Consider the following 13,336-nt stretch of genomic DNA (forward strand, 5'->3'; position numbering starts at 1 on the left):
CAGCGTATATCTGCCTTGCAGACCAACTCCAGGACTGTAGTGACAATGTCCTGAACATCCCAAGAATGAACAGAGATAGCACAAGTTATATCCAGGCTGTGGAGATGGAACTCCAGCAGCCAACTCACGATTGTCCGAAGATGCACTTGTATTCTTTCAAGCTTCCGCGTCTTGTGTCTGTATTTATTATAAAAATTGGCTGCACATCTAATCTCAAGTCTATTCTTTCAGGTTATTATTTAATGTCTTTTCAAAACGAAAGTAACAAATACCGCTCCGGGTTATAAACGCAGAAACTCACACCGCTGTGATGTCAGCGTAATCCAGAACAACGTTGAACACCGCGGACTTTTCTTCCAACTGATACTGAGTACTACTCCTCCAATAGTGTTCCGTTAAAAAGAAAATAAACTTCCGCAATTAAAACAAAAAAGACTACCCCAACAAGGGGGAAATTAAGTTTTTCATAAAACTAAATACTAACGGTATTTTTAACATAACCCGATATAGCTTTACCTTACGATGTTTTATCACAATACTGAAATTATCACGCTACCTTCTTGTAGAAGCCAACAGCCCGTGTTTTCTCCCGACCAACCAACCTCTCTATGGCTCTGCCCTGCTTTCTTTTAAACCCAGAAACCTACTTGATTAATTGGCACCAGGTTCTCTGGGTTGTGTAATTTCTCCCAAAGCGCCGGCATTCCTTAAATGCATTCCTGTAATTGTAGAATAAGTCAAATCTATGATTTGTTTAACATTACTGGTAACCTACTTATTGGTATCTGTCTGTATTAGTGATTGCTGTGGAGAGATTTTCTTGGTACTCTTATGTGGCTGGCAGTTAATAACTAAATGGATGTATTTATGTAAACTGAGTAAGCTTTCCAGCCACCCTTGAGTCTATCAGAGTACTAATTTCATGTATAACGTGCAAGACATAGTACTTTCTTCCATAAAGCAGTCCTACTAGAGCAGTCTATACAGCTTCATCACCTGCAATCATATCCCTTCTAAGTTTCTGAAAGCAATATCAGTGCACACATACCTCCAGAAGTAACTGTATATCCTTGAATCTTTTTCATTTCCTCATAAAGCACATGATATGATAGGCATTTAAAATATTGGCATGCAGACACTACTAAGCTGGAAGCAGTATCCCCAAGTGTAGAGGATTTCTTTTCAAATTGTAGCAAAAAATCATTGCTGCAAATGTCTAGTTTAATATTACTGGGAGATCAAATTGAGATGAATGTTCTGCCTGCTGGTTTTCAGTTGGAATTTTTTAGTGGAGTAATTTTCAGATCATACCGGCTGAGCATAATGTCAGCATCCTTTGGCATACCAAAATGTATTGGTTGGCTAGAATTAATACAGAATGTTAAATTGTTTAAGACACACTTTATTTCAAGTATTCAATAAGCATGTTATAAAAAGTGTAGACCATTAATAACAATTTAGAAACAGAGGAGGCGTAACATTATTATGTCACAGTGGGTTAATTTTCGATTTTGTTTTGCGAATGTATAATCCAATATAATCATATTCACTAGATTGTGTATGCACAAAGTTTGTGTCACAACCTGTAGGGTATACAAATCCAGTGGTCTTGCAGAGTTCAGAAGAAAAGCTGTCATGGCTCCAGAGGGCATCTAGTGCCTTACCTTTCATGTGCTCCAAATTCATGAGCTTGGGGGAAAAATGCCTAAAACAAAGATGGTATTGTGAGCATTTGAGTAACCTGAGGAGATATATCTTAGCGTAGTGTGGAAGATCTTGAAATAAATCATGAACCCATGATTAAAATAGGAATTCTAAAGTGGAAAAGGAATTTCAGATTTTCCAAAGGCTATCTGTTTGTGCTTGATAGGATAAACACTTTGTTCACCAGGATAAATACTTTTTAAAATGTTGCCCATTCCAGACATGAAGAGCTGTAAATGCACAAAAACACGTTCCTTTTTCAGTTCTGATATTTGGAATAGCGTAACCTGGTGAACTGTGTGAATATTTACACAATTCAAAGTTTGCCTGGTGGGTGTGAAAGGGTAGCGTCACGGCCCAAGCTGTTATCCAGCAGGAGTAATACTCCAGCCAAAATAAAAACATGTTCCTTGAAATCTAATAATAAGAATAAGTTGTGGGTTTCATTAACATATACTATAATTTTCACGTTAAGCCCTAAAAAATAACCTGCTTAATGTGAACTGTGTGTAATGTGAAACACGCTTAGCGTGGCTTAATGTACCGAAATACAAAACAGATGCATACAAACCTTGCAAAGCTTCACACTTCATAATACTATCCTAAAATAAATCATACTTTTGTAATTAAACAGCACAGATAAAAATGGGGAGAGTCGTGTTGATTGTGATGTAATTTTCTGGATTTATTTATTTTGGCACTGGTGTTTTGTAATAAATTCAGATGACTGAAAAAAACACATAATTTTATCTTTTAATTTGGACACATTTGTATGCATTAAAAAAAAAAAGAATAAGGAATCCCAATAGATGTCACTAAATCGCAGTAAACATAATAAATAACTTCATTTTGCACATTAAGCGCTTTTCATATTGAGCAGTTCACATTAGCAGGTTACTTTTAGGGCTTAATGTTATTATGTTAACGAAAACCACGATTTATTTTAGGATAGTATTGGGAAGTGTTAAGCCTGATAACCACAGTAAGCGTTGTAGGATGTCCCCATAAACATACACACAAATGGCTGGTTTCACAGATGCCAATTAGTACTAGACCTGGACTACCTAATGTTAATTTAGGTAAGGAAAACCAAGATTACTGCTAATCTGGATATATGAAACCAGCCAATAAAGTATCAATACAAACATGATTAAATTAAAAAATAAAGAAAAAAGAAAACAATAAAGAAAAGGCATCCGAAAAGATGTACAACTTCGGTCTATATATAAAGGTATGTTATATTTATTGCACATATTGGTGTTTAATTATAGGTGAATTTTGTTGTGCACCCCACCACCCAATGTCTCACCTGTTAAGCGTCCCTCCTTGAACAAAACATTGGGAACCCGTGGATTACACAAAGGTCTCTAATTGCGATTCTGAGCCATCAATCTTCTATATTTATTTATTTATTTATTTTTCCGAATAAACCATTCTTATCTGCAGTGATTTTTTGTTTGTTTTCTAAACTTGCTTTATTTATTTATTTATTTTTTATTACAACCACCTTCCTCTTAAGAACTTTTTTTTATCTCTTTTTCTGGTAACTGGACAGATTTTTATCATGACTGAATCCTGCTTTCCTGTTCTATGTACAGATCAGAGTTCCAGCACCGACATCCTGTGCCACATGATGCCCTTCTACAGCTATGACGTTCCTCACACTTGCGGTCCGGACCCGAAGATATGCTGTCAGTTTGACTTCAAGAGGCTTCCCGGAGGCAGGATCAACTGTCCTTGGAGGGTGCCGCCTGAGGCAATCCACGATGGAAACATCCAGCAAAGGTAACAGAAAAAAAAACAGACGTCAAGGATATAACATTACCAAAACCGTTTAGCAGCAGTCTTTTTAAATAGAACATGTGCTTGAATTAAGAACATTACAGCACGTCTGAACTGTATTATTACCTTTGGAAATCCTCTTTCTTACAGTGTATATATGCTTTGGAGCGCTTTCTCCTATGTAAAGGTCACAATACCTGTTGTGGAAGTGCATGCCTACCTTATTCATTTCATTCTTCTGGGAAGCAGAGGTATCAGAATGATTATAGCTAAGTGCCCCGTTAATGCCGCCTCTGCCTTGTCTTGGTGTGTACAAGCCAGCCTGGGAGCTACTGATTCTGATCTTCTCTAACCCTATAAAGACGAGGGGGGTCTTTTGAAGATAGATAAACTGAAATGTACCACTCTGTTTGATGGGTGTTTGCAGCCCAGGCTAGCTTGCTGGGGGGTTGGGGTATCTGTGGCAGCCTTTGAGTCCACTATTGCAAAGCTATGGTAGTGGTGAAACTCAACTTTGTGGCACAGGGTAATCACACATTGTTCACAAATGGCCTGCCTTAAACAAATTATTCCAGATGGTTAAGACTTTCTCAAGCCACCAGTGAAAAAGAACTAAAAAAAGCATTTACTAATATCAACTTCACAGGACATGTAATTACTGTATTCACACAATTGCATTTGGTTTTCCTTTTATTTTTATTTTATTGAATTGAAAAATATAGACTGACAAAAAACGAGAATAAGACAATACTGTAATCCCAAGGAGAATTATAGTTGGTGCCTGTGCCTGTATCTGCATAGACCAACGTGTCCATCAAGACAGTCTCCGAGGTGTTCGTGGAATGGCAACATTTTCAGAAAGCCACCAGGAGAAGCCTGACTCTGCTCAGAGGTAGACCATGACTGATGAATCCTGCAGACATGTGCAATGCATTGTGACAAGCACCAGACATTGCAATAGTAACCCAAATCACAGAAACCTTCAACACTTGACAATACACACCTGTTTCCACTCCAACAGCTCCCAGAAGCAACACACTGTGGGCTTCTGTAGCATGTCACTCGCTGTTATTTTGTCTGTCAGTGTACTTTGATGGCATTTAATGTGCAAACTAAATTGAAAAATGGACCAAAAAAAAAAAAAAAAAAACATTACTATTATGCCATTGCAAACTCTTAAATGTCTACTTGTATCTCTCAAAGGGCGCACATGATTTTGGATCAGTACAGAAAGAAGTCCAAACTTTTCAAAACAAAAGTAGTTCTGGTTCCCCTGGGGGATGATTTCCGATACAACGAGGCTTCTGAGTGGGATCAGCAGTTCCAGAATTACCAGAAATTGTTTGATTACATGAATTCTCATCCAGAATTGCATGTCAAGGTAAAATGTCACTTCTTAGATTACAGAAGCACATAGTGTTAATTACTTTGCTGGTTGTTTGGCTCTAATGTCTTTTTATGAAAGACAATACTGATGTCCCTTGTCTCTTTGCATACACTCAACCATCTCAAAGTGCCTTATAAAAGTTGCATGACTACATTGTGCTGTGACTATAGTAGACATAAAACCACAAACAGGAGCATATTCGTTTATTTACCTGACCAGGTAAAACCACTGTTTCTCATTTGCAGTGGTGACCTGGACTAGAAGCTGGATTGATGTAGTAGCAACACAATTGACAAACTAGAAATATCTGAAAGGAATAAAAACATTTTAACGGTATGATATTCAAGACACGACCTATTGGGAGCAAGTAAGTTATTGTTCTAACCAATCTCTTGCTAGATTTATATTGTTAAAATTGTTTTATTCCTTTCCGACAATTTGCCTTGGCCGTTTCCCTTGCATAAATATGACCTCCAGTTGCCCATACAGTACACTTAAGTACCATTAAAAACTCAATTCTAATAATAATTATGGGCGGGGTAGGTCGGTTGAGCATTACCAGAACAACATTTACTATGCAGCCTGACCTGACTGATTATTTAATATCAAACTACATTTATTTAGACTGTGCTGTGTTCATAGTAATCTTACCAAATGTTTGTGGCTTGTCTGTTCATAGGCTCAGTTTGGGACCATATCTGATTACTTTGATGCACTTAGGAAAGCTGCTGGCCCTTTATTGTTTCCAAATGTAAGTGGGGACTTCTTCACCTATGCTGACAGAGATGACCATTACTGGAGTGGATACTTCACTTCACGCCCTTTCTACAAGAGACTGGACAGAGTCTTAGAATCACATCTGAGGTAAGAGAAACACTGGGTACAGGTGTTCTCCAAGAATACAGTATTTAAACCTAAATTAAGGGACCCTATAAGGCTCACCTGGTAAAAGCATGGTCAAGTTTTGTACAGAGTGAACTATACAGTCATGGGAGTGCAGGTTCTCATCCTGGCTGTGCAAAGTTGCTGGCCTTCACTGGGGATTGCAGAGAGAGGGCAAATTGGCTGGTGCTCCCTCATGTTAGGGAGGCAAAACCTGCATGGATTGTTTCTCCTCATCTCACTACAGCAGACCCTCCTGGCCAAGCGCCTAGTGAACTCAAGCAGACACCTGCAGGGCTGGCCTTCATCCTCCAAAGGCTGGCAGCTAGCCCCTGCAACATATGTTCTTGAGTTCATGGGTGCAAATTAAACAGTTGATTCTGGGGAATTACATTTCTTAGTATCTCAGCGTCATTTTAGAACAGTGCAATGTCATTCTTGCTGGATTTGAATGATACAAGATGTGAGATCCAGTAAAAAAACTTCTACTAAAATTAATTCAGGAATAGTGTAATCTGCATGTTGCAGAGGAAATCCTGTGTATAGTTTGGGAAAATCCTATTCTATATTCTGTGAAATAGCAGAAAATATTACACTGGTAAAGCTGTTTAGAGACATTCTTTTTCAGTTTTGTAAAATATGTGAAGTGCAGCCTGTAAAATCAGATATATGTTTGGAAAGTAATCTTTCTTCTAAATGTATTCATCATTTTACCAAGGCTTGGCTGTCGCTTTATCTAGGCTGATCTGTCAACCTGTCAGTGTGATCTTCTTATGGCTCAATCTGCATCTAGAAATGCCTCTGATATCAGCTTTCAAAACAGTCGTCCCATTGTCCTGTAATGAACACTTTGTTGTATCTGGACAGGTCAGCAATTTGTCGTTTTTGTTGGTTTTATATTAAACCTGTTGAGGAGCAGAGGTGTTTACTTGGATCGTTTTGTCGTAAGACACATGGATCTGTCTTGAGGAGTTCCCTTTTTTGCGCTAATTAAAGGCACATGTGGAAGGAGAATCAAATTCTGTTTCACATTTTATTACTTTTCTACCTGTCAATACGCAGCTGGTCTTCAAGCTACCTGACAGCTGGACTGGACACACTGGATAATGTGTTGTGTTAATATTGGTCATTATCTATGACTTTAAACACTCGTAAATCATAACATTTGTGTAAAAATGAAGAAACCTTTGACATTAAAAAAATACACCTAATACAGTATCTTTACTTTTATTCACATGTTGCTGGTTACATAAGCTACATCTGCTACTAAACTGTTTATCAGTATCACAAAAACATGTAATAAAGCATGATGCTGCTTTATTGTCTGATTACTCATGGTGACTGCTCCTTGTAGTAGTTGGTGAGTCTGTGCAATCATTTGTGTTCAAGTGATTGGGTTATGTGTGGAAGGAGTAAGATGGGCTTATAAAATTTTAGTTGTTGTCATAAAAATACAGTGTATTACAGTGAAAAATCTTGAATCATAGCAGTGCAGCTGTACTGTTTAGAAATGTAGGTAACCTCGAGGGGAGACTAAGAAAAAGCACAGTGGCAGGATTTGAATCACTGCTAACTTGTTATGTAAACTAGGCATCAATATGAAAAGTTGAAAGGTAAGGCTATCATTTGTTCACCTGTTTATGCACAAGCCATTCATACATTATTGTATTGCATACACACTAAAAGACTGCACAGACTATTTATTTATTTTTCTATGTGCAAAAATGATTGGCAAAAAACATTTGAAATCATAAATAATGTGTGTTTGTGCACTCCTTTCTTTGGTACTGAATTGTAATGCTGAATAATACTAATATTGGCTTACTAATTATAAAGCAGAGCACATTTAATTTTAATTTCAGATTTATATATATATATATATATATATATATATATATATATATATATGAAAATTGCACTGGCAGGGTGATATTGACAACCTTGAAAATCCTAGTAATCACCTTTTCATCTTTCAAAGCCACACGGCTTGATTGTGTATTTGCTCCAATTTTTGAAGTTTTTCTAGAAGGTTTCATCAAGTTGGTGAAACAAATGGATAAAAAAAATGACTAGCTCAATTTAAAAATTGTTGATATAAATTTGTTGCAGATTTATTCTAGTCAGATTGCTTAATTTACCGGTACATCCTGTTATTTTCCTTGTCATTTTGTTTTCTAGAAGGTTTTCTAAGCCACTAATTTCCTTTTGCATGCAATTACAGTGCTGATCAGCCTGGTGTTCTTGAAAGACAAAGTCTCATTGAGAACTAGCTTAAAAGGCCTTTGGTTAGGCACAAAGTGCTAGTATGTGGTGATTCATCTAGCAGTTTATTTTAAGGAGAAGTGCAGCTGTGACCAAACGATTTAAATAATTGCATGCTTCTCAGTAAAAAACAAAAACAAAACTAGTATCCAATACTTAGAAGGTTCTGTTTTTCCTGACTAACATTATTAATTACACTCAAACTTTTTTTTTTTTAAAACCTAACTATTTATCCCTCAATCCTTTTTTTACCCTGATGAGAATTGGTTTAACAGTATTGATTTATGTAAAGTAACCAACTTTATTAAACCGATAAAAGGGCCCATTAGAGACAAACAGACAAGATTTGAAGTGTCCCCTTGTAAAGTGCTTTTTTTATGTTGCAGACAGAAATGTAGCTTGGTAGTGTTGGTTTGTCAAACTTAACATTCACCACTAGTGTCCTGGAATTTACCTCATTGCATCCCTAGCGAAATTGCTTCTTGGTTACAATATAAAACATGTATGATGCCCTAATAAACTCTCTTAATATAAATAAACTACACAGGGTTCCACTATAATTCTTAGTTGCCACCAAACATGTACCCACATATTGTCAATACTGTACAACATAACTCAAGTGTATGGAGCCTGTTATTGCCTTCTGGTTTTCTTGGTTAAATATAAAAATATTTGAGCTGAGTAAGTCAATTGTATTTTATTGAGAAAGTCCTGAAGAATAACAAATTTAACAATTTCCAATTACTATGCTAATTTTTCACAACATAAAAAGAGCAGACTGCAGATGGGCTTTTGCAAAGCCCGTCTACTGTAAGTTTAGTCAGACCATACCAGTGGATTTGTTTTGCTGACTTTAGTTTATATGAAGGGGCCCTTCAGACTGGAAAGAAAGTGTGCATAATGTATAAGCATACAATAAAAACTAGGTCATATTTAAATGTAAGAATTGGCAGAGGGTGACTCATACCTGCTATTCTGCTGAATATGTTTCTACTGGTTTCTTGCCTGAAGGAAAATACAAAAAAAATAATAAAAAATAATTCCTAGAGATGTATTATTAACTTTATAATGTATATATATATAGTATATATATATATATATATATATATTATATATTATATATATCTATATATAATATATACACACACACACACACACACACACACACACACACACACACACCGTTGTGTCTGAAACAAATTACACAACCTTCATAGATCATGTTTCAGGGTGTATTCATTGCTTTTTATTAGAATCTTTGACAGTATTAAGATAAAGCTTACATGTAAGATTCAGAAGAGCGAGCCGTGCACACTTACAGAAAAGACAGGCATGATGAATATGCATCAGAGGGCTATAGGGTAGTATGTGATTTTTGCCATCGCACTGTCACATATTAATTTAGACAGAGTGCTGAGAAAACATGGAACTAGGGCAGCACCACACACCATAAATCTTGCTCCTATTGATAGAGATGACAGGTTAAATACAAGGAAGCTTCAATTCTGTCTTGCATTAAATTAAAATGGACTGCTCAAATTGGCGTTTTAAATGTTTATGTTTTTTTTTTTTTTTTGGTTTAAGCAAACAGAGGTAAGCAGACCCAAGGTTCATTAACATTCTGCACAAAACATTAGCATGTTCCTGACGGTGCTGTGAAAAAGGCAAGTGTTCATTCTCCGTTAGCCTCTTTTGAATAATGTAGGCAAAGAACAAAGCCTGCAAATGTCTTCTTAGGCAGTTTTAATTGTGTTAATGAAGATTTGGAGTTAGTAACGCAGTTTTTCGCTGGAAGACAAAAGCTCCATTACCATTCTTAAATGATTAAGAAACAACTTAAGACTACTTCAGAGTTTCTAAGTTAAAAGTCTAAGTTGATTTATATCTGGTTTGGTAATATTATTGGGTGTGTATCATTTTGAAAAGAAATGTGCTCGTGATTGTTTGGAGTAAACTTTGATAATGTAGCCCTATATATCTTGTGAATGAGTGTTTAAAGTTGTGGATGAATTACATGTAGAATATAAATAAAACAAAATAACTAATGTTCACTTTCTAAATGTTTTGCCACATTAATATAATTCTATTTATTACATTTCCATAAGCCTTACTAAGTCAGTTAGCTGAGATTTATGTCTGCTAAAATCTGAGTTTGTGCACTTATTTAGAACATAAGAAAGTTTACAAACCGAGGCCGTTCGGCTCATCCTGCTCGTTTTTGGTTTTTAGTAGCTTATTGATCCCAGAATCTCATCAAGCCTATTCAATTTATAATGTAATCTTTTCCCATGGGAATGTAATGTTAAGGTACAGATTGCCGTTTTGAGTTTGCTGAAGTACCATTATCATAGGATCATGAAGTTTTGCCTACACCAGGCAAAAGCATAGTGGGTTTGTTTAAGAAATAGTGGTTTTGTTATTGACTTTTAACGGTACCCGTTTGTTCTGTTTTGTTGAGGTTACTTCTTCAAGGCTGAAATAGTCACTAAAATAAAGCCTACCACTTGCTCCCTAGTTCCAGTCCCTACACCACTCATTGTGTCACATTTTTCAGTTCTCAGCCCGGTGGTGACTGATATCATCAACAAGCCACTAAGTTCTGGAGTAGTTCCACCAGCATTTAAATATGTTGTTGTGTCTCCTTTATTTAAAAAAAAAAAAAAAAAAAAACCTTGAAGCATATATTCTTTGTAATTATAGGCCCATCTCTAATCTGCCCTTTCTGTCTAAAATCCTAGAACTGTAGTGGCTCAGCAGCTACAGAGTCATCTATCGGAACGCAATATTTATGAACCTTTGCAGTCATGTTTTAGATCAAGACACAGCGTTGAAACAGCCGTTGTTTTTGGTTGTTAATGGCTGTTCATGGCCGCTGACTCGGGTGCACTGACCATTCTGGTCCTATTAGACCTCAGTGCAGCATCTGATACTGTAAACCACACCATTCTAATTAACCGCTTGGAATGTTGTGTGGGCATTACTGGCATTGTCTGACAGTGGTTCCGAATATACTTGTCAGATTGTAGTCAGTGTGTTTCTATGGGCGGCTATACATCTGACCCTAGCCCGGTATGTACAGGGGTGCCACAGGGCTGTATTTTAGGACCCTTACTTTTTAATATCTTGGACAGATCATACATCGTCATGATGTGAGTTTTCACTCATATGCCAGTGACACACAATTATATTTTCAGACCACACCTAATACAAATGTGGCCTTTTCGGCTCTTGATAATTGATTAAAACTTGGATGCAGCAAAACTTCCTACAATTAAATAGCGATAAAACCGAAGTAATGCTACTTGGCACTCCTCGACAACTTAGAAATTCGGACTCTTTTAGCATAGTGATCGATTGGCTTGAAGTTAAATCTAGTTCTGTAGTTAGGAATCTTGGTGTGTTCTTTGACCCTAGCCTTACTTTCGAGTCACATATCCGCAATATCGTCAAGGTATCCTTTTTTCACCTTCGTAACATTGCTGCTCTATGCTGTTTGTGCCTGATGCAGCAAGTCTAGTTTATGCCTTTGTTTCTTCCCGGCTCGATTATTGCAGCGCATTGTTTGCAGGTGTCTCCAAGGCTGCTATTAACAGGCTACAATATATTCAGAACTCTGCTGCTCGCATTTTAACTGGCACTACACTGGGTGCCCATATTACACCGGTTCTTGCTTCTTTGCACTGGTTGCCGGTTGAGAGCAGGATTGATTTTAAAATACTGTTAACCTATAAGGCTCTGAATGGTTTAGCTTCATGTTACATTGCTGAATTGCTTACACTTTACACACCCGTATGTAATCTACGTTCCTCATCCTCCGGTTTATTGGCAATACCCAAAACTAAGCTTCGCTCCGTGGGCAACAGGGCTTTTTGCCGCTATGCGCCCAAACTTTGGAACAACCTTCCTCAATCTATCAGGGATGCTAAGACCGTTGACGCTTTTAAAAAAACAGTTAGACACACTTTTTATCATGATTTGGTTTTTGATTTGTGTAATTTATTTTTATATTGCATATACTTTTTAATATGCTGTATGTATATATGGTTCTCTGTGTTTTTTGTTTTTGTACAGCGCTTTGAGATGCGTGCATTTAGGCACTTTATAAAATAGTGAAGCAATGCAGTAATGCTGGCTTAGCTATAGACAGCCTCATACTTTACACACAGCCTAGCACTTATCTCCCAATAGGAAGAATACTATGCATTTTTTCTTTCGCTCAAGATGTCCCCCTGTGTATATTTGTTTTCAAATTCATCTTTTCCAGTTTCTCCCTGGCCTAATTCCGTATGCTTTTTTTTCTGCACAGATTCCAGTGACCTCAGCCAAGCAGCAAGCTGCAGGAGATGTAGGAATACACTGTCTGTTCTGATTTTCAGTGGCTGCCTTTGTTCAGCAAGAATATTTGCTGTCTCCAGCTTTGCTTGCATCTCTTCATGCTTGAAGGCTAGTGGAATTTGTTGAAAAAAATCCCCTACAAATGCACTGTGAGAAAGTGATTGAAAATTTTTTAGGAATTTGCTGTCCTGGGCATTCTGGGGTTTGCTGTTTATCTTTTGACTTTGATTGCCCATTACCTGGCTCCTTTGGTTGTCAGGCAATTGCCCAGGGAGGCTTTCTGTTTCTCTAGGTCTCATTTAAGTGCAGCTGAAGTCAAATCCCAAGTTTTGTTTTTGAAATGAACATTTGAAGCTTAACATTTTCTCATCTTGAATACTACAACTACGATGTTAAAGCAAATTTGTTGTGAGGTGTATTTGAATAGAAGACTAAAAAAATGGCACTATTTTTTAAACAGAATTATGCTTAAAGCATTTTAAATGTGCTGGTGGCTCACTTGGAAGCACTATATTGATGAGAATAAGCCAAAACAATATTGATATTCACTATTCAGGCTACCCTTATTGTTTTAGTTTGGCAGCTTGTTTTGGAGTACAGAATAAGCAAGAATGTGTCTGAGAATACAAGTAGGTGTCTTAAGACTTGGCAATGATAAAGCAATATGACAAATAAAACAGGACAAGATGAATATCAAGAGCTGTCACATTACCACTTTCCTGTGCTGTGGGATTCCACTTGGCTACAACCTTTTGTCAGATAAGGTCTTATCAAGAACCCATAACTAATCCTCCATTTCTCATTTTCCAGGAGCCCTGACGTCTTGAAATTTACATGCACGAAGATTCATTTCAAAGGCTGCAGATGGAATACCCTATTATAATACTTGCTACAGTCAGAGCATTTTGCAGTAAATTAAACTGACCAGCCTTTGAGACAGCATAATAGTTTAAACATTTTTGAATGAGAATCTAAACATACAGT

At 36.9% G+C, this 13,336-nt stretch overlaps 1 protein-coding gene across 1 annotated transcript in view; it reads left to right on the forward strand.

Moving 5' to 3' along the window:
* The window catches only part of LOC121301854 (alpha-mannosidase 2-like), a 134,495-nt gene that overhangs the window by 71,171 nt on the left and 49,988 nt on the right, over window positions 1–13,336 (forward strand). Inside the window, exons 7-9 of the mRNA XM_041231516.1 lie at window positions 3,303–3,489; window positions 4,690–4,867; window positions 5,553–5,737. Of these exons, the coding sequence (XP_041087450.1) occupies window positions 3,303–3,489; window positions 4,690–4,867; window positions 5,553–5,737 (550 nt within the window). The remainder of the gene's footprint in view (window positions 1–3,302; window positions 3,490–4,689; window positions 4,868–5,552; window positions 5,738–13,336) is intronic.

This window comes from Polyodon spathula, chromosome 2, assembly GCF_017654505.1.
Source record: "Polyodon spathula isolate WHYD16114869_AA chromosome 2, ASM1765450v1, whole genome shotgun sequence".
Classification (NCBI taxonomy): domain Eukaryota; kingdom Metazoa; phylum Chordata; class Actinopteri; order Acipenseriformes; family Polyodontidae; genus Polyodon; species Polyodon spathula.